Source organism: Macrobrachium rosenbergii, chromosome 5 (assembly GCF_040412425.1).
Source record: "Macrobrachium rosenbergii isolate ZJJX-2024 chromosome 5, ASM4041242v1, whole genome shotgun sequence".
NCBI lineage: Eukaryota > Metazoa > Arthropoda > Malacostraca > Decapoda > Palaemonidae > Macrobrachium > Macrobrachium rosenbergii.
Window position 1 is genome coordinate 21,120,972 of NC_089745.1, and position 23,590 is coordinate 21,144,561.

General features: G+C 37.0%; 1 protein-coding gene across 1 annotated transcript in view; it reads right to left on the reverse strand.

Annotated features, from left to right (window-relative positions):
- Positions 1-23,119, reverse strand: part of LOC136838581 (protein ecdysoneless homolog) — a 78,863-nt gene extending 55,744 nt beyond the window's left edge. The window contains 1 exon segment of the mRNA XM_067103786.1: positions 23,054-23,119. Coding sequence (XP_066959887.1) covers positions 23,054-23,059 — 6 coding nt within the window. The 5' untranslated portion in view covers positions 23,060-23,119.
- Positions 23,120-23,590: the final 471 nt, after the last annotated feature.

Sequence of the window (23,590 nt, forward strand, 5' to 3'; positions counted from 1 at the left end):
AGACTTCAACATGGCTTCCAAATTTAGGTTCTCCAACTCCTCAGGTTTCTTCTAGGAGTAAGAGGGCTGCACCATTGTTAATTGGAGCCGTTATGGTCATAGGAACGCTTGCTACTATGTCAATTGCTAATTTGGTGAAAATTGAACAGGTATCGGCAGAATTAGCTAGCCAAGGTAAAACTTTGATGATTTTACGAGATAGTAATGATAAATTACGAAAGGGTTTTGAGACATTGAGGACATCTTTAAATGGGTTATTGGTCACAGTTGATAGGATGGGGGGACTCTTAGAAGTTACGATAGTTTTGTCTTCTTGTCAAACTACCTTGTTGAATATTGAGAAAGAATCGGAGTCCATATTATCTGAAATTCAAATACAGATTAAGGCAGTGGTTGCCATTTGTAAGGGGCGAATGTTTGGAGATATTTTACCTCTTAGGTCTTTAGAATCGATTTTGATTAATGCAGCATATCAGTATCGTTCACAGGTAATTTTTACTGGGGAGAATTTGTATTGCTATTATGAGATTTTAAAAGTGAGAGTGTCTGATAGGGGGTTGCTTGTGGAAATTCCAGTTGGTAACTTGAAATCATTTCATAGCTATATCATACGACCTTTCCCTAATGGTTTTAATGGTTCCGTAATATTATGGGATAGTAAGGAGACTATGTACCTTTTGTGGGACTAGTTTCAATCCTTGGCTGTTAATTATAAGTCAGGGTGCGTTTTAGGTCGTGATAGATATATTTGTGTCTGTAGTATCTTTACGCTCATAAACGTTGACTGGTTAGGATGTGAGATGTTAGTACATAACCAGACTCTTGACTGTGACTTTCGAACGTTCCAACATGAGTACAAGCTGGCCTCCTACAAAGACCCTCAATATGTTGTTCTGCAAGGGATGCGAGATGTCCATCTGGTGCCATAATTCATTGGATACGTTCTTTCTGTGGGGATCACACCTCTTCGATGCGGCGTGTAGACTGGTCACGCCAAAGTTTCAAGTCCTGGGCAAGTGTCTTCAACTCTACTACTCCTGTCTTCATTTGGCATCTTCATGGGGAACATCTAGTTGTTCCGGTGCCACCTTTAAGGGGTGTGATTGCCACAATTCCACCACTTCCTACAATGCCGGATGACAAACCTTTCCCAATGCCGAATCAGTACCTCCTCATCGCTACTTTATCGGTGATCGGGGCCTTTGTCGTCATACTCCTCATAAAGTGGGGTATTTCTCATGTTCGAAAACATTGTGTGAGTAAACCATCACCTGAAAATCAGCCTGTCTGGGGTGTGGCTGTCCATTTAGTGCATGAATCTGGCAATTAATGATTGCTATCTCCCTACTGCTGGGGGCAGCACTTCTTTGTGGTGGCCGAGCATCTGAAAAGCTCATAGGTCACAGATATTTTATGAATTATATACAATACACAGTAGATTTTTTATTAATACATGTGGCTAAAGGCATTGGGAAGTACCTTGAGAGGATGATTAGCTGATGTCTGGCGCGCATTCCGATTATGAAAACTGTATATGTGGCAGGTGTGTCAGGTATTCTCGAGAGGTGAGAACATCCCTGCCTACTGATAAGACTTTGTGAGTGCTTTTGCCGGAAATGTCCAGGTTCCAGAAAATGCGTTCATACGTGTTTTTTTTTTTTTTTTTTGGGGTGGGCAGAGTCCCAGGGTGTGAATGGATCAGTTATCAAACAAATTGTCATTCGAGGATCGACACCCAATATTATCAGAAATCTTCAGTGCAGACTGTGGTTCGAGACCTGTCGATTAAGACTGTGAACATTGCTGTTTGGAGGTAGGAAACATTTTAGATTTCCCAAACTGAAGATTGTTCCTTTCATTTAACATATATCTCACTTGTGTCATGCATTTCTTACATTGTAAAGTACTTTATAAGTAACATGGGAGGAATTCCCATATCTTCATTTTTATGACTTTGTTTAATAAGGGTTTTATTTGACTTCAGATGTTTCGCTGAGGAAGAGGTTAAAATGTACTCATTGGGAATATACTGGACTTGACTTATTTTGACCTATTGTGGGAAAAGTATTTAGGCAGAATAATTAGCTGAATATGATGGACTGTAATATGTTTGATCGTTTGGTGAACATTAGCATTCCATTTTATTTCATCTCTTGTTTCTTGCAATCCAGTTATGTTACATTTTTGTCAAATAAATTATTTTGAGTAACGCTTGTTTCGCTGTAGACCTGCAAGAGAGAGAGAGAGAGAGAGAGAGAGAGAGAGAGAGAGAGAATGAGTGTGTGTATGTACAGATGTGTACAGATTGCATTGCCAGTAGCCTTTTGATGCGGTCACTATCAAGTCCAAAAGATGGGACTTCTTGACTTTTTAGCAAAGGTAAGCGATGAGATCTACTCTCGATTGTGTAACACACACACACACACACACACACACATATATATATATATATATATATATATATATATATATATATATATATATATATAATCTATATTAGTAATGACTAGAGCATCAAGAAGACCGAATTTCACCCCTTCTATTTGTCTGCAGTAACCGTTCTGGAATCCCTTTCCATCATCAGGGCTACAAGAAAATCAATTTGCAGTCTTAAAAACGTGCTTACGTAGCTAATATGCTGATAGAATATTTAGTCGCATAATATAACAGCCGTTATATTATTAAAACGCAAAAATGTGCAAAAAAAAAAAAAAAGTGTTACTGGATTAGATTGTTAAAGAGATGTGGCTGAAAACTGTGAAGGGTTATGTAACTGACTGACTATATATATTATCAACATATTAACTATTTCGGCACCTTTTTAGTACAGTGTCCTCCGATTCCATTGCAGTTCTGATGATACGGTGATGTGATAAAGGGATTGGCCTAAAGCGATCGTGGGTGGGTGTAAATAAAAGAGATGAATTTCGGTCTACCTCTCTTGTGCTCTGTTCATTAATAACTTAGTCTTGTAAAGATCTGAAAATCACACAAGGTGTGTGTGTATCAACTAAAAATTATATATATATATATATATATATATATATATATATATATATATATATATATATATATATATATATATATATAATTTATATATATGCATATACACATATATATACATATACATATATATATATATATATATATATATATATATATATATATATATATATATATATATATATATATATATATATATCAGATTTTCCTTTAAGAAACTATAGTAAAAGTACCTTACGGCTACTGCAGGCCAATCTTTGAATAATACATATGAATCTAGATATCCTTTCAGTTGCAATAACTTTCGTTTTCCACATGGAAGGACAACTTCACCTCTTCATAAGAAATGCAGAGACTTGTCTAAGAAAACTACGTTTTGTGATGTTCTCCATTGAAAATTTGTTTTATATGTTTCGCATATCATTAAAAATATTTTACACATTGATATACCGTATTTTTAAAAGAATATCTTTTTTACCTAGAGTCTGCTGTGTATCACAAAATATAAGTAAAACGTGCGTGAAAAGTTATAGTAAAAGTGTCAGCTAATTCTGAAATACTTCCTTCCATTTCTCCATTATTTTTACTGCAAATAACTGAACTTGAACATTTTCTAACAGCACTTCAATTATTATTATTATTATTATTTTTGCAGTATTTCAAGAAGTGATTGCTTGGGTGTGACAGAGAAACACGCGACTCTGCAGCCCTTTGCCAGGATTGGAATCAAAAGAACTGGCAATCACATGACTTCTATCTTTTTTATCTATAATTCGAGAAGATGACGGTCAAAAATGGTCTAACCCCAGAAGAAATTCGCAAAGGTACCTCCTAAAGGATCATTAATAAGCAATATGAAAATTAAAAGGCCCAAGCAACACACTCATAAAAAAATGTATGGCTTCAAGTTAGGAGCAAATGCTATGTTGGGTTGCAGAGGCACTGTATTAGTAACGGTTAGTTCAAAAGCTATCTATATACAGGGTCAGGTGTTTTTACCTAGGCCCTCGATTTATACAAAATCAGACATGCGTACACCATGTGACAAGTAACTTCACTGCGGGCCGCTCGTATGACCCCAAGAGCTAGTGCTGGCACCTGGCCTGCTTATTCTGACAATTTGTATAAGATTAAATGAACATGTATGAATCTCACTGTCATCTTTCCATCCTATCAACATTCTACACTGGCTGTGCATATTCTAAGCACCCTACACCTGTTGTCGTTCATATAATGCACAATGATTTTTTTTTCTATCCTCATCTGCACTGCCTAGTTTTTGAAAATGCATAACTATCGATATTCTCCTTGATAGTGCTGCCTCTCTCCCCATTTCCCACACCTTAGAGCAGCCTTAAGGATGATCCACTTACCTTTAACTTTTCCTCGCAGATCTATATCAGAATAATTTTCCCTTGACACCTATGCAAATGCTTTTACTCTTATCATCCACAAACCACGGTATTTTCACATTGTATACCTATGAAAAAACATGCTTTTCGGAGCGGACTACTTGCCGTGAACATGCTAACAAGTATGATTAAAGTATTAAGTTTTGGATGTTTAACGCCCACGTGACATTGATAATTTCCTTTCATTTGTCACCAAAATGATTCATCAACCTTCGGAAAGCATATATAAAAGAGTGGGAGATAAATGAAAGGAAATCATCAATGTTATGCGAGGGTTAAACATCCAAAACCTGATATTTTAATCGCAACATGAAACTCAGCGAGAGCTAGGATAAGAAATGAAATCGGTGGTGGTTCGTCATTGCAAAAACTTTGAAATATGAAGTAAGACCATTAATTATCCTCTAGTGCAGTTTTCATTAGCAACTAATGAGATTCAAGGAACGTACCTGACAATAGGTTCACAACCAGAAATGGCTTTATGACTAATAAGAATATTATATAAATCAGCAAATATGAGTATGAAACAAGCCTAAATGGCCAATGGCTATCAAAGAGAGCTTCTACAGAACGGGATAACTATATGCCGAAAAATAAAAGAAAACAGACAAAAGGAAAACAAGTAAAGATGAATTACCATAAATATGTTAAACATATATGGAGGTACTATTTTATAATGCACGAATGCTTGCCGTGTTCAGCAATTGTGCAGATGTCTTAAGCATTTATTCAGTGCCTAACGTTCAGTCACTTTTGAGATTCAGCTGTGTCAGTCTTTCCAAAGGCGGTGGAACCACGGAGATTCCGTCCACATGAGGACGTAAGTAAATTCAGCAATTGATCGATCGGTGACCTGAACACTCTTCGGAGGGCGCTCAGATAGCGTCATGCGTCAAAGATGGAAATTTCCATCATTATTCCATGGAACTTTTTGGTCTGGTTATAATCGGATACTGGGGTGTGTTAACGGGATGTGAATCCATTTGTACGAGATTTGTGCACTCTTGTGTGAAAGTCCATCAAAAAATACGTGTTGGGCACGCTGGGAATCGAGATTCCCATTCACTTAAGAGCAAATAGAGGCTTTGAAAAATTACAAACCTTTATGAAACTGATCATTTAATGATTGTTCTTTTTGTCATTATTTAACATTTATCTCATGTGTTTTGGTGTGTTTATAACTTGAATTTTAACCGAGATGGTTCTGCTCTTTGCCAGGAATGTTTCAATGGACCCATGATTAACTGTGGAGGATGTGCTCGTGTACAAGCGAGCATCTAAAATGGGCGGTGTGGGAATTGGTCGTTTATAATGGAACCAATGACAGAAATTACTTTGAAAGTTGTGTAACAGACTTAACTGAATGGAGGGTTGGTTTAGAGACTTGGTGAGGGACAGGAAATAATCCCTACATATCATATCTGACATGCGATTATTTCCTTTGCTTTGGGTAATGCTTAATGGGTTTAATAGCTATCTTCCATGATTTCATTTTACATGATTCGTTGTTAAATTTGCTTAAAAAATTATAGTTTAGTAATTTTAGGATTTGATTTACACACCTTAGACAGAATAGGTACGAGAGAGAGAGAGAGAGAGAGAGAGAGAGAGAGAGAGAGAGAGAGAGAGAGAGAGAGAGAGAAGGAACTTGCTGGCTACCAGCTACAGGATACCAACAGAACTCAGGTAAGGCCGAAGGCTCTTTGCCAAGGTTCGACAAGGGCCTTTTTTTTTTTAAGTGAAGTGTGATTGTATCTTAGTGCGTTTTGGGATTGCGTACTCGAGGCAATGCTGGAATGCGAGTGGGGAAAAAAAACAGGAGTGTTCATTATTATTTTCGTTACAGTTGCTTTGAGATCCTCTTTTTCTCTCCTTTTTCTTTTTTCTCTCCACTTATTGAACTGTTGTGGGGTTGAACTGTGTGTGTATATGTAACTTTTTCTTATGTGGGTGTGTTTAATGGATGATTTGTGTATTTAAGTAAATCACTGGTGCCTCTGTTTAGAGACAGAGTGCAACGCCTCGTTTGTGATCTCAGCAATTTGTGCTCGTAGCTGTCGAGTGTGGCTCTCTCTGCACGGTAACTCTGCTTTGTCTCTGGGCGCCGCATCAGTGTTTTCTTACGTGGTGATAGGCGTCCGTGCCGGGTTTGCAACTTCAGCATTTGTCGCTTGCGAGCAGCTAGGGGTGATATTGGAGAGAGAACTTTACTTTAGAGTATTTCCTTTTTTTTCCTTCTCTTTCTTTCTTTCATTCCTAGGGGGACCTTGCATTTGGCCTTGACTCACATATTGGCTGTACGCTTTGCTGTTTAACTGGGTTACTGGCATGCGTACGAGAGAAGGGATTTACTCCCATTGAGTTTTTGAATATTTGTGTATTGGGGGGATAATAATATTTTGATTTTTTGTGCATTTTTGTTTCTTTTGTTGTTTTAGACCATATTAAGTGAGAGTTTGATATTATATGTATTTAAAATCAGGCCGAGTTTGTGAGCTGACTTGGAGTTTTTTTAATTTAGGCAGAGATAGGAAAAGAGATCTGGGAAAATGGTAGGGGACGATGAGGATAAGAAAACTTTAATTCATAAGGTAACGACAATTGCTTCGTCAATTTAGTCTTTTGCGGGGTTAGTAAATGGGGTCTTGTGTCAGCCAATTGAAATTTTTATTGAGTGTTCAAAACCATTTGAATACAAAAAAGATCTCAGATGAGGTGGAGGCGTTTAATGAAGCTAAAAGTTTTCTGGCTTTGGACGTGGGGCATATTGGTAGACGCTGTCGTAGTTTTCAGTTTCGAAAATGTCAGACTTGGGAGGACCTCAAAGGGTTTCTTAGAACTGCGCACGAGGCAGATGAGTGTGGGAATTTAGCTTGGGATATGAGAGCATTCTATAAGATTAGGAAGGGACAGAATTCGGTAACTGATTTTAGCTCACAACTGTTTGATGCTGCAGGAGATTTCGTAGAGAAATTGAAAGGTTCGAGCTGGGTATCTGGTGATTATATTTCGTTAGGAAACTTTCAGAAATTGTTACAGTTTTCCTGGCTCTTGAATGACGTCCCTGACCCAGTAGTGTGTGGTTTCGACAGTCGGGTAGAACATATGTCTGATGTGGCATTGATTTTTGCCCAGATTCGTAAGTACATGTCGAAATGTCCAACGATAGATGGCACATTTTTCACTGGGGGGCCGAAAACCACAGGGGGTGGTCAGCAGATCTTTTCACAAGGAGTTTTACGATTTGCTTCTAGTGGTTTCTGTGCGAAGGTGGGAAATGATGGGAAATATGAGAAACAAGCAGCGTAGTTTCGTTGCTTTAATTGCAATAAGCAAGGCCACACGAAGAAATATTGCCATCTTAAGTATTGTGCCATTTGTAAGAATGTTACACACAACTGGAAGTTTTGCCCATCGCTCAAAGGAAGCAATGTTAGGCCAATACCTCAGAATTTTGGTGGTAGCTATAAGAAAGCTCCTCAGGAGGGAGATCAAAGGTGGTCTAGAAATAGACAGGATTTTTGGAGGGCCGAGCAGCAAAAGGGGAAAAGGTAAACTGCGAGTGTCATAGGACTTTTGAGAGATGTACGAGAACTAAAGCCTGTGCTGAAGGGAGCCGTAACTGGGTCTAGTATTTTGATTTTTGTAGATACGGGTGCTTCAGTCAGTTTGGTAGACTATGATTTTTATCAGTCGATGTCTTCCCAGTATCGGTTGAGGCATTCAGAGGAGAAAGTGTGTAATGTACAGGGTCGAACACTGGATGTTGTAGGAGAGGAGGATATCTATTTTTCGCTGGGAACCAGTTAATAAGGGAACCGGTCCTGATAATAAGAGGTGTTAATTTGGGGAATAAGATTTTATTGGAGCATCCAGCTTGTAAGAGGGTTGGTATTTCTATATACCCTGGTAAAGGAGGTATAACTGTTGGTGAAACTGGAGGTTTTATTCCATATGTGGGTGTTGATGATATGGAGGGGAATATATCTATAAGTGGAAATAATGAGGAAATTGTGGGGGATAATCAGTCACAGGGGGATAGTGACCCTAATGATGAGGGGAAGAAGATATATAAAGCCATTTTGTTGGAGGATATTATTTTAGAACCAAGTATGGCTGCTATGGTGAAAGTGAAGGTGAGGGATATAAAGGTGAATAAACAGGTGTCTGTGGTGGAAGGTAGTGAGAAACTTGAAGGTGTGGTGAGTACAGTTTCAGTAAATAAGGTGTCAAATAATGGTGTTACATGGGTGGAATTGTTAAACTGCAATAATTCTGTTAGGCGATATCAGAGGAATACTTATATAGTGGATTTGGAGGAATGGAGTGATGATGCTGAATCAGTGGCATTAGTAGCAGACCACAATGGATTTTCAGAGGCTTAAATGGAGGTTAGAAGGGAGATTTATAGGAATCGTTTAGGTGAAGCAGACTATATACAGAGGGGTTAGATGAGATATTAGCTGAATATGCAGATGTTATTGCTTTAAGGGGGATAAATTGGGGGTAACAGATGTGTTACAGCATCAGGTGCAGCTGGAGGAAGGGACTAAATCCCTTTTTGTCCCATCATATAAGATACCCTTTAAGATTGGGAAGCAGGTGGATCATTATTATTGTTAAAATAGTTTAACCAGACCACTGAGCTGATTAACAGCTCTTATAGGGTTGGCCCGAACGATAAAAATGAAATGGAGTACCAGGTCTAAGCCACAGGCTAAGCACTGAGACTAAATGATGAATGAATAATGAAACTTTAAAAATATGCAAAATGGCATAGGCTTCCACGCTAGAACACATGCACACATTCAATATATTTACTCAAGTTTCCATCTGCGAGAAAACTAAAAATAACACTGAGTAATGATAAAAATCACAACAAGATTTCTAAAATGCGGATTTTTTTTTATTAGTTGCCCAATGGCATTTAGTATTTTCATAAATTACTTTTTATATTTGATCAATTGATTTACATTTCCTCTGAATATTAAAATTGGGTCAATTGAAAATGTTGCAGACTCTGATAAAACTTCACCAACTGATCCATTTCCAAAAGTTGATAACCGTTGTTGGTTGTATTTTGGACATTCGCATAACACGTTTAACTATTATTATCACTTTGCATTCTGAGCATTCGGGAGCTGGTTCAAGTGGGCTGCTCATTAAGTGTCCATATGTCAGACGAGTATGGTCTATTCGGAGACCTGTTAGAATTACTTGTGCATGCCTCTCTCATTGGTATGATGAACTTCATATTTTAACTCCAGGTTTTACTTGCTTCAACTTATTATTTTCAGGTTCTTCATTTCATTTATTTTGCCATTTGTTTATAATGCCTAATCTTATACGTGCCATATAATCGTTAACAGGGATATTTACACTCGATCTTGTCATATGGGTTGCTTCTTTAGCTGCTTTATCAGCCTCTTCATTTCCCTTAATCCCTTCATTGGCAGGGATCCAACATATTTCTATATTTTTCCCGTTATTATAAAGCTTATGGAGTAATAACTTTATTTATTGTACAATGTTATTTTTTGGTTTGTAACCCTGAATGGCACTTTTAGAGTCGCTAAAAATCACAAAATTATTACATGAGGTTTCTTTAATTATTTTTATGGCTGATGCTGTTGCGCATAACTCAGTTGTAAATACCGAGGCATTATCTGGTAAGGAGAACTGATACACTTTGTCTTGGGATACCGCAGCATATCCCACTTCATGCTCTGATTTAGATCCGTCTGTATATATTGCATAACGTGGACCTTTTCGGCTTATATGCTCTATTGAATGTTGTCTATGATGTTCTGGGGTATATGAGTAGCTTTTTGATAAATATTTTAAGTGAGTGCAAATTCTTATTTTATTCAAAGTCCAAGGAGGAGGTAATTTTACTACTGAAGGCAATTGTATATTTATATTCAGCGACTCAGTCTTCTAGCTCTAACAGGGAAAGGTGGTGAGTGATTGTTGATATATACATCTCTTAAATCAAATAATTTTTTTGTTGGAGAATCACTTGTCTGAATTCTCAGGGCACTTTTCATTGTTACAAACTCTCTATGGAGAGACTACATTTGACTTGTAAAGATGATGTTGGTGATGATCTAAAGGCTCCTGAGCTTATTCAAAGGCCTTCATTGTGAACTGGACCCAACATTTTCAGCGTTGTGTCTGATGCTGAGCCATATATTTCGCTTTCATGATCCATGATAGACAACACTGTTGCTTCATACAGTAACGTAAGGGTATGCCTATCGACTCCCCAAGTAGTGTTCGATAGTTTTTTTTTTATTAGATTTAATGCTCTTGTACATTTAGATTTCACCTATGTTAAGTGGGCTTTCCAATTCAAGTGAGTATCAAACACTAATCCTAAATATTTTGCTATATGGCCAATTGGTACGGAATGATTTCTGATTTTTAAAACTATTTCTTCACCTTTTTTCCACTTTTTATTTTTATAAAACATTACTGCTTGAGTCTTTTGCATGGATAATTTAAAGCCTGCAGGTGAGGTCCATTATCTATTTTTATTAGTGTTTTAATAATAATGATGCGCTTTGCATGTTTTATGAGAGATGCTGAATAATATATGGCAAAATCATCCATATACAGGTTACTTTTAATTCCAATAGGTAGATTATTGCTGATATAATTTATTGCTAAAGTAAACAGTGTGCCAATAAGTACGCTTCCTTGTGGAACACCATTTTCAAATGGAAATGGATGCTGTTTTTATGTAACGTTTTTAATATTACATATCTTCATGTAGTATGATGTGCCTTTTCAATGTAAAAAAAGACGGCTGTAGTATTTTGTTTTCGTTCAAATCCTCTTTGTATGTGGTCTTGTAAGTTAGATAGAGAATCCAATGTAGTTCTGTTACACTGTGACCTGAACTGAGTGGGAGTCAAAATTTTATTTTGTCGAATTTGCCATGTTAGTCGACCCTTTACCATTTTCTGTAGTAATTTTCATTAGCAACTTGTTGAAGAAATTGGTCTGTAATTGTTAAATTACTGGGATCCTTTCCCGGCTTGGGCACAGGAATAATTACAGCTTTACGCCATTCATCAAGAAATAAATTTCGAAGCCATAAGCGATTATAAAACTCTAATAAATATGACTTCGTCAAAGGTGCTAAGTGGCAGATCATCTCAAAACAAATATTGTTACCTCCAGTGGCAGATTTATTGCTGTTTAAGAGGGCAAATTCCATCTCTTCCACATTAAATCTTCTGTTACAATATATATCTTCTATTGTTTCAAAATTTATTGTTATTAATTCTATACTATTTTTCTCTGTGTGGAAGTGTTCATCTAAATTTTATCATCAATTACTTTTGCTAAATTTCCTCCTTTTACATTACTTATTTCTTTCGAATCAAGTATTCTTTTCCCATCTTTTAATATGGCATGTCTAGGTGGTTTAACATGGATACCATTGATTTTCCTGAATTTTTCCCACAATTTTTGTATAGGAGTATTATTTGAGAGCTCTGATACATATTTCCGTCATGAAATGGTTCTTCCTTGAATTACCTCTTTTTTAGTTTTATTTTGCACATATTGTATTATGTGGAGGTTTTAATGTATCAATTTCTAACAATAATATAGTTAGTTTTTGTAAATTTTCTTCTAATATTGATATTTTATTTATTTTATTGAAATTTCTATTCAAGTTATTTAATCTTTATTTTTATTAACTCCGTTAGTTTTTCACACCACCATGGGACTTTGCGTTTTGTTGGATGAGATTTTGATTTTGGTATTGCTTTACCAGCATTTTTAATGAAATCAACAAAAAATCTATTTGTTTCATATGATCTCGTATATACTCAAAAGGTGGGATATTCCTAGTGTGGAATTCATATCGCTCCCAATCTGCTTTATAAATGTTATATTGAAGGACATGCTTGGCGGGTTTGTTTTGTAATAATGAAACTGATACTGGGAAATGATCACTGGTATGCAAGTCATCACCTGTATTCCAATCCAATCCGTCTACTATGCTTGTTGTACATAAGAGTTAAATCTACTGAGGAAAACGTTCCATGTGTTTTTGAAAAATATGTGCTGACTTCGTTATCATTTATATATCAAACGCCGTTTGAATCTATGAATTCTAATTTACTTCTTGCTCTATTTGAGTTTGTACAATTACAGTCCCATATCGGGTTGTGAGCATTACAATCACCTACTATTAATTTAGGTTTCCTGCAATTGTTAAGTAATTCTTTAAGTTTATCAATGTCGTAATTTTTATTAGGTTGGTTGCATAAATCATAAATTACATAATTATCGTTTTTTATTCGGGTTTTAATACCTGATATTTGCAAGTCAGAAATGTTCACAGGTACTTTGTCATAAACTAGTGTGTTATTTACATATATGGCTGTACCTAAATTTCCTTCTTCCTCTCGTGATGAAAATACTAAGGTGCATTTATCTATTGTTGACATGTTGTAAACATAATATTATTGGTTCATATTCTTTTAGACCATTTACGTTCCATTGTATAATATAGCTATTCAAAATATTATATTGTAGAGTTTTACTTTTTTTTTCTATTATCAATTTAGATTTTTTCTGATAATTTACTCACGACATTTACTTGTTTTTTCTTTATAATATATTAAGTGTGCAATGCACAAGCAACCTTTTTCATGGGTGCTCAAATCAGTGGTTTCTTTTTTCCTATATTTCATAAAATTTCTTATGATGTTTGTTAAACCATCTTTCATTATGTTTTTGTTATTATTACACAATTCTACAAAACAATCATTACAGCCATATGTGTTATCATGTTTATTTCTTTTTTCATTTGTTCTTGTACCAATTGTTGGAGATGGAGTAATCTCTTCTCCCATGACATAATCATTATTATCTATGGTGTGGATCTCTTCTACTTCTTTGGTGTTTTGGATATCTGCTTTCATAGATTTTACTACTATTTTAGGAGATAAAGGTACAATCTTAGCCTGTTTTTGTTTTTGCTCTTTCTTCATATCCTTTGTCTTTGGTTTAACCGATGTTTCTCTAATAATAGTTGGTTTCTTCGTTTTGGGTACTGTTCTCTCCAAAGGTCTCTTTTTATCTTTAATTTCTGGTCCATCACAACTTTCCTCTACTACTTCTGTAGTAGCATCTTCTTATGCTATTTTAATTAATATTTCAAATGAATCTGATAAAATATCAGTATCATATAAACCTGTTTCTTTATTCCTTACTATTTTAGTTTTTTCCTGTAAAGTATTAATTTCTTCTTGCGTTTTATTTTTCTGTGCCCCATTACTACTATCTGTATGCGTTTTTCTTTCATTTTTGGTTCTTGTTATTGAAGAATATGTGTTTCTTAGACGGATCTTGAATTCCTCTCACTTTTAATTCTAATTTAGCTTCTTTTATAGACATACCAGTTCTTTCTTGTAATATTTTTAACTCTGTATTTTATATATAGTACATACATTCTGTATTGTATATATAGTACGTACATTCTTTGGACCTTGCACGATGGTCTTGACCACAGTTTATACACGTTCATCGTGTGGCATGTTCTTCAGATTCATAATGCGTGTATACAGGTTCGTTTCTACTATATTTCTTTGCATGCCCATATTTACTACAATTTTGACATTGTAGTGGCTTTGGGACATATGGTCTTATTTCTCTGTTTTGGCCCAATATTTTTATTTTTTGAGGCAGACCTTGGCCTTCGAATTTTATTTGGTGATTTTTAACATTTACTTATTTCTTTGCTTACTCGGTATATATACCTCACAATCTTGGACACTGGGATATCTTTTTTTAAGAGAGTCCAAGAGAATACTCTTGTCGATAGGTTCGTCACTATTCTCAGGAAACAATGGTACCCTGAATGCTATTCATAGTGTCAGGGCTTTTTAATTTTTACATTTATATTATTTATTATTGTTATACATATAGTCCTCAGACTGACTCTATGTTGTGGCTTCTATAAGCCACGTATTTTCTCTTGTCTGTCTAAACGACATTTCTGCCATTAAATGTCTGTTTAATAGGTATTTTTCTAACTTTAGGGCTGAAATTTTCCGTTCTGTTTCTAAGGTTAGAAACCTTGGCCAACTTCCACTCCCAAAGAGGGAGTCGAAGTGAGTCAAGGTTGGGTAAAGACGATATTTCCTTTTTTTAGGTTTGCTCTGTAATGGAGCATAGGGTTCCGGTGTAATTACACTGTCTTTTTTTATATTTTTCTAAACAAAGGTTGTCAGAGGAGGTTCCAGTGGTCGTCAACTGTACCAAGTCGGTACCATCAAAAGGCCCAGGTGTACTTGAATCTTTATAATTACTAATAGAGATTAAAGTATAAAAAAATAAACATGAAAACCTTAAAAAGATATCTTAAGCCTTTCATGGAGTTAATTCTTGCACCGATGAACATGAAAACCTTAAAAAGATATCATAAGCCTTTCATGGAGTTAATTCTTGCACCGATGGCACAAGTGAGAACCGAATCCAAATTGTCCACGTCCCTACCATACCCCACAGGGGATGGCACAACATGATTAGAGTGGCCCAAGTGTAAGCCAAACCCGCTTCCTAGGACTGAGAGTATTGCATGAATACAATCATCCCCACCCTAATCATATTATGAGCAAACCGGATAGAATGCCGAGATTCCTATCCCCAGAACCAGATACCCTCCCCCCTTGGAATCCGTGGTCCAGCCCTGCAGAATAGTTCTGCCTTTGAACTTCAGCCTGATATCTCTCAGGTCCAAACGTTATTGGGCAGTTGATGGTCCTATCACAGTTCCCACTATTTCGCTTCGGATATAAAACCATTCCGAGGTATGATATCTTTTCCTATTTATCAGGTACAATTATTTTTAGAAAGTGGAAAATTCCACACAGATTAATCCAAAGAAATATATAATGATATATGAGACTGTTGGACTCAAACTGGGGAACAAATTCCTGGGGTTCAAGAGCCCTCACCACATCAATGTGGTCCCATGCCGAGGGGGCAGTGCAGGTGGAACAAGAGGTTAGCAAGTGGGTAGAGGAAGGTATGATTAGGCCTAGCTCGCTACCAGATTTATTCATGGAGATTCAAAGTATGAATATTTACTCAATTGATCTCATGTTGGTTTTTGCAGTGCCACTAGTGAGGGGAGTAGAAGGTTGACAGCGTTTTCCGTCCCTATGCGACATTATGAATTTACATGAATGCCATTTGGTTTGTCAGGTAGTTCTATGACATTTACGAGGCTAGTGAATACTGTCTTGCATGGGTTGTTGGGGAAAAACAGTGTTCGTTTATAGGGACGATATTCTGATTGCTACAGATTCTATAGAGGAACACTTAGAAGTGCTTAGGGAAGTCCTTAGGAGGCTTGCAATGGCGGGTTTGAAAGTTAAACTAGCCAAGTGTGATTTCTTCAAAAGACAGACTGTATATTTAGGACATGTCATTTCGAAAGGTGTTCGAGTGAATGGGGAGAAAATCAGGGCTATAGTGGATTTTCCTACAACTAGAAATAAGAAACAGATCCTCTCGTTCATGGGAATGGCGGGATTTTTCCGTCGTTGTCGGCACCTTTGATAGATGTATTGAGGGATGATGTACAGTTTTCATGGGGTGAGGCTCAGCAGGCAGCCTTTCAGAAAGTCAAAGAAGCTTTAACAAGTCCTCCGGTTTTGCAGTTTCCTGAGTTTTCTTTACCCTTCACATTAGTGACTGATGCCAGTCAAGAGGGGGTAGGTGCCTGCATAATGCAGAAACTTGAGGATAAATTCCATCCTATTGCTTTTTACAGCAGAAATTTTAAGACGCGGGGGAGTAATGAAAGGTTAATGGCTACCGTAGATAAGGAAGTGTTTGTGGTGGCGTCTGGTTTGGTTCATTTCAAGATGATGTTAATGAGGAATAAGGTGGAAGCTCTGAAGGATCATAAGCTGTTGTTGGATCTTTTTAATAAGCCAGATCTTTCTCCTAAGAGGGCTACGTGGTTTTTGACAGTTAGGGATTTTGATGCTAAGCTTAGGTGCATTGATGTCAAACATAATGTGGTAGCAGATGCCCTTAGTAGGAATTTTGTGGACATGGAGGGTGACTATGTGTGTACGTAACTGGTATGTACATTGGGATATTAGTTTATTGTAGAAGAAACAAGATGAAGATGAGGTTTTAGCAGACACAAAGGCACTTCTAAAAGGGGAATTAGTGAGAAAGGGTTATAAGTTTTCTTATGCAGGTCAGGAGTTAGAGAGTAATTTGTTGGAGGAGAATTGAATATAAGTTGAGGAGTTGTGATTATAAAGGTGATACAACGCAGATTGTGGTGCCAAAGGAGTTGATTCCAGTGGTTTTGGATATTGTTCATTGTATGTTTGGTAGCCCACATTTGGGGATTGAGGAGATGTACCAGAAAGTACATAACAATTTTTTCTAGAGAAATATGTTTTCCTCAGTGGAGAATTTTGTCAAGGGGTGTTCTGTGTGTAATTCGTGCAAACCGGCGAGGGCTACGTCATGTAAACTAGGCTCTTTTCCTATCCCTAGTAGGCCATTTCAAAGTGTTCACATGGACTTTTTGACCAACTTTTGCGAATCAGGTTATGGCTATAGGCATTTGTTGGTGATTATAAATGAATTAACGAGATTTGTGGCAATTTCTCCTTTAAAGAATAAGATGGCAGATGAGGCTATAGAGATTTTTTTTCATTGGGTATATTTGTTGATATGGGGTTCCTGAGGTTCTTATTACTGATAATGGGAGAAAATTTGTGAATAGAATGTTAGTGTGTCTTGCGGAAGTTCTGGGAATACAGAAAGTAAATATTCTTCTGTATAGGCCTGAAGCTAATGGGTTATGTGAACGAGCCGACAGAAGGGTGCTCAAGGCCCTTAGAGTTACAATGGGTGGTAATGATACTATTTGGGATCTAGGTATTTAGATTGAGATTTAGCATAAATACAATGGTTAGTGATACCACTGGTATGTCGCCTGCTGAGGCATTATTTGGTTATCCAGTTTGGGGTGCATTTGATTTGTTGTCTATACCTTCTTGTTGTGACGATACAATTACATCGTTAATTGCTACAGCTAAGGAAAGACATGCACATCTTAGTAGTAGTTCTTGAGTCAAGGAAGCAAGAAAAGGCTGAGAGAAGTAATGCGAAATCTGTCAGCACAAAAATTGTGGTTGGGGATAAGGTATTTTTTAAAATTAATGTCAGAAATTAATTAAATTATAAATTAGGTCCCAAATTTGAAGGCCCGTTTCGGGTTATGGAAGAGAAAAGGGGACTCAGGTTTGTTGTTCTGGATGAAGATACGGGGATGACTAGATTGACAAATATATCTAAGATCAAGGGAACAACTTAATAATGGGTGGAGGTTTGTTTGGATGTTTTATTTTCAGGGGACATTTATTATGGTTTGTTTTTTCTTTTTCTCGTTTTTGTTTCGTTACGGTTAAATAATTATTTATGGTTTATTTTTCCTCACTTTCCTATGCTCACAGATGCGGGGATTTAGTGTAATGTGACAGGTTTTTTTAACACGGAAGTTGTGTATCGGGTCATTTTTTTTATTTGCATCATTTCTGGTTTTCTTTTGCATTTTTTGGGGAGGGGGTTGGTATACTTTGTATTTTTGGAAGTTAAAAGTTTTGTAGTAGTACCGTAGAGTTGTGTGGATGTTTTGTAAATTTGAGGAAAATGTTCAATATGTTGTAATCTACTATTGAGGAGTTTAGAGATGACTTAGAAGTGACAATGAATCATTTTGTGGTTGTATCATAAGGCTTTTCCTAGTACATATAAGTGTAGTGTTGTTAGAGGGACTAGACACTGTATATAATAGGGGATAAGTTTCGGTCAGTAGCTATTGATTATAGGGCAGGTGTACATTAGACCATTATAGGTATGTTTGCGATAACAGAGCGTTCATTATGAGAAATATAGTTTCAGGGGTTACGAAATTTTGATTGACCCATGACATAACTCCAACAAACTGTTCCTATAGACCATTCCCCAAACCCTACAGGGGGAGTACCATTAGAGGCGTCATCAGCAGTTGTTTTGTCGGGGAGCAGACTGACGAAGCTGTGCCACAACATGCTGTCTTCGTTTTTTCTAGAGGGGTTCACAATTTGGATGGAGCGTGCACGGTAATAGCTATGATGGGTGTCGACATGCACAGGAGGATCTGCAACTCATCAGCAAGGATCTTTATGCAGCATGTCACAATCAGCACAGGGCTGTAGAATCGGGCCATGATGGAGGTTACAACGTTGCCAGCGTTACAACAAATGGAATACATAAACGATGCTGAACTATTCCTGGAGCACATATTGGTGTTGATGTGTGCCCTTGCTGCTTTATTTATAATTACAATTATGGTGGTGGCTGTTGTTTTTAAATGCAAGAAACTTTGCTGCCTCACGGAGAAGTGAGCTCCACAAGTCTGGCTGTTAATCATGAGTCTGTACCATAGAAGTCAATAAGTGTGGCCCGTGTCGGGGTGACACAGGTGGAGGTGGACTGAGCTCCTGTATGGAGGTATTCGTAACATGCGAATACTTGCCAAGTTCACCAATTTTGCAGATTTCTTAAGTGTTTAATTCAGCACCTAACGTTCAGTCACTTTTGAGATGCAACTGTGTTAGTCCTTCCAAAGGCGGTTGGAAACCACGGAGATTCTGTCCACATGGTAACAAGTATATTCAGCAACTGATTGATGGGTGACCTGAACATTGTTCGGAGGGCACACGGATACAGCGTCGTGTCAAAGATGGGAATTTCCATCATTATTGCATGGAACTTTTTGGTCTGGTTATATTCGGATATTGGTGTGTGTCAACAGAGATGTGAATCCATTTGCACATTATGAAAACGCTTGGTGCACGAGTAGACTTAGAAAAATGACTAACCTTTATGAAACTGATTTAGCGATTTTTTTTTTTTTATTATTTAACATTTATCTCATGTGTTTTGGTGTGTTTATAAACTGGATTTTCATATAGATGATTCACTTCTTTGCCAGGAATGTTTCAATGGATCCTGTATAAGCGAGCTTCTAAAATGGCCGATGTGGAAAGTGGTCGTTTATAATGGAACCAATGACAGAAATTACTTTGAAAGTTGTGTGTAACAGACTTCACTGAAATGGAAGGTTGGTTTAGAGACTTGGTGAGGGACAGGAAATAATCTCTACGTATCATATCTGACAAGCGATATTTCTTTTGTTTCGGGGTAATGCTTAATAGGTTTAATATCTATCTTCCACGATTTCATTTTACACGATTGGTTGTTAAACCTGCTTAATAAATTTAAGTTTTGTAATTTTAGGATTTGATTTACACACCTTAGACAGAATAGGAGAGAGAGAGAGAGAGAGAGAGAGAGAGAGAGAGAGAGAGAGAGAGAGAGAGAGAGAGAAGGAACTTGTCGGCTACCAGCTATTGGATACCAACTGAACTCAGGTTAGGCCAATGGCCCTTTGTAAAAGTTTGACAAGGGCCTTTACCACATATAAACATTTTCATAAAAGAACGACAGGTTACAAACTAAGTCAATGTTGCGTGCTAATACTGCTGCCAAAAATATCATTCTACAGTTTACAGTAAAAGGGTTACAAGACTTTGGTAATGGAAAGTACATCAACGTGGTACCTAAGCAGAATATGGGTAGCAAAGCAAGGTCTTGGGGAATGGGCACTGATGAAAGCTTCCTAGTGCTTTTGCAAGTTGAACAGGATATCTCCCAATGACGGTCTAAATCACAGATTTTATTGCTGAAAAAAGAGAAACCGCCATTCTGCAGAATCTTGCAAAAAAAAAAAAAAAAAAAAAAAAATCAAGATCCCATGAAGCCTCTACAGCCAAACAAGTGAACTACATTTCAACAAGCATTCTGGGAATATTGCTACAGCAATACATGTCCCCTACTAACTTCTTGCTAAGAGCATTCCAAGTCATGATATGATGACACCATCATGGTTCTAGCAAAGATAGGTAATTCCAACAATCGCACAGCGAAATGCATTTGGTGTTTTAAAAAATCTGCGGGTTTCCATGCCATTGTTTCATCTTTCCTCACACGCGGTCCGAATGAAAGCCAACATAAGACGAACAACACACTGAAAGGCAGGCAGAAGGACAGACAAAAGGATGATCGCCCTCTTGATGTGCTTCTATAAAAGTCAGCCCATCTTTTTCACTGGTTTGACTGAAACCAACTCAACAGAGTAGGAGTTGTGATGACAGTTTAACTGTAAGAGAATAGAATATAGAATTTAGGCCAAAGGCTAAGCGCTGGGACCTGTGAGGTCATTCAGCGCCGAAACAGAAATTTGCAGTAAAAAAGTTTGAAAAGTATAACAGGAGGAAAACCTTGCAGTTGCACTATGATTCAATTGTTAGGAGAGGGTGGAAAGGAAGATGGAAAAAAGAGAATATGAATGGAGGTACAATAAAAGGAATGAAAGGAGTTGCAGCTAGGGGCCGAAGGGATGCTGCAAAGAACCTTAAGTACTGCCTGTTGACCGCACTTCCCCTCTACGGGGTTTAAGCGTAGGAGATTCAGTGGCAGACAAAAGACACATCCCTTTTCACGTAGAGAATGTGATGACAGCCAGACATACAATCTCCCTTTAAGCATGTCTATTTATGATGGTCTATTTTTGCGCTCTTTTTAGCACAAAGTCTGCATGTAATCCCTTCTTCCCGGTGGGAGGAGTTGTGGTGACACGATAAGTATAACAGACATTGACAAACATACAAACCACCTTCCTTCATGCATATCAATGTATGATGGTCTACTTTCGTACCAATTTTTTACTGTAAATCATTGAACCATGTACGAGTTGTGATGACAATATAAGCGTGATAGACAGATGGACACCTATAGTTGCCTCCATCCCACCGAATTAACAATGCTACATTTCTTTAAGATACAAAAGTGGATGGAGCTAACAGCGAGTCTTAAATGATGAAGGATGGGATCACCTGGCAGAAGATGATACTTGCAGGTACAGGAAGACGGGAGAAGAAATAACAGGTAGGACAGTCATATAAATGTATAAAAAGATTATTTCAAGCAGACCTGCAGGACAGAAAGGCAAATTGCGCAAGATATAAAAATGAAGGAGAGTAAAAGACGGAAAAAGATTTAATTACTAATTTGATGCTACAGGCTGCTTCACTGGGCATGTTTGGATAAAGGAAAGATCCGAAACTAATGGATAGGAGGGATAACTGTCCCCTCGTATAAAAGAAAATTCCGTATAGGTTACTGTACGCGCTTTAAGTGTGAAGTATTGTTTACATGGCACTGGGAAAATATTTGGATTGTCCTGATCTGAAGGTGAGAGAACACAGTAATTGGCTGGGGAAGAGCAAGGTGTGTAGACTAAGTATTTGTTTAGAATAGATGTAGGTGAAAATAGCGAAGAGAAGCTGCGCAGACTGGTACAAGAGCTTGAAAGCGTTTGCATGAGTCTTTCGAAGCCAAAGAAGAATGTATGAAGGGTTTATTTTGACTACCCTATACACTAAATTTAAGTGTGATTTATTTATTAAAAAAAAAAAAAAAAAAAAAAAAAAAAATCGGGAGCTGCTGATATGAATTACCTCTGAATGTTAATCAGCGGTTCCAAGTAATTGGGTGGTATGGAGAGAATGAAAAGCTGGTGCCAATGATATATAGTTTAAAAGTCTTGGGAGAGAGAAAAAAAAAAAAAGACAGGGTGGGTCATCAGAATGGCATAAGTTTTTAGAAGTCCTTGACATAAAGGAATCATGACAGAATGTTAAAATTACAGATCAACCGATACAAGGTTAAGCTTCAATGGAACCTACTGCTGTGGAAAGTAGGATAATGGCAATAAATATCATTAAAAACCTAAGAGCTATGAAGATAAGCACACTGGGAAAAGCATCATCTGAGTGCTAAGATGATTCTTGAAGTGAAAAGGGGACGCAAAATTATTCACAACAAATGGAGTAAGTTACTTGCCCAAAAGATAACACACTAGTAAAATATTCAACATCAATACTTTAAAGATAGTTACTTAGGTAATGAACGTAAAGTTTGTTAGTCGAACCACAAAGCTACACAAAGCAAATGCAAATCCCTTCATTCATCGTAAACAGTCTACAAAGCAACAGCTACACATCTGTCCAAAAGGTACAACCTGTTCTGAAGTATTCTCAAGTGTGTCATTTATGAACTTTGTGCACCCAAAATAGCCATCTCTCCCAAACCAATAATTTGTGGAACTGTAAATAGGTAAGGAAGCACTGAAATATGCCTCAACTACTGACACCAATCATGCAAAGCATTTAAACTTACACAATTTGATGAATAACTTGACAAGCACTAACCCAAGCAAGAACACAAATGTGTTTGATGCTAAGGGAGATCTTTTACACACTTCATGCACTAGCTTTCAATCTAGAACCCGTATGTCCACTTTAACGAAAAAAGATTACACACATATGAAATGTTTACAACTGGAAAACCTGATGTACGTTGAGAATACACTCCATGTATATAATCAGTACCGTACATCTACATATATTGGGGTGTCCACATGCTTGTGTAGACATATAAAATACATGCATACTATACATAAATGAACTACATACCTGCATTACAGAACTCACAAACTGTATCAATGCAGCACAAGCCAAAAAGATTGGAAGTTCCAGTACATACCTGAAAGAAAAATCGAATAGGTTAGATAATAGAATTATCACCAAGATTTAAAAAAATGTAAATTGATATTTACTGTAAAAAAAATATTGTATTCAATAATGGATTACCCCTTCCTTTAAACACACCACACACTACTATATATTTTCTTCATATCAAAAAAGCAATAAAATACTATGTTACTCTTGTAGTCAGGAAGTCTATGATCAACAATTGCCGGCACACTGCAAAATCTATTTGTGTGTGATTTAAACTTATTGCAATGTCTGATGGAAGCTACACTTGGGTTTCACTTCAACTGATATGTTAAATTAGGCCGAGGAATAGGGACGGCTAGGAAATATTGGTTAACAGTGTTAATGTAAGGGGTATCCTGATTTATTTTCTTTTCTTCTAATAGCAAACAATAAGTTATCTTTCCTTCATCTCTAAGTTGGGAATGATTACTAAATCTATTATGAATGAGGCTA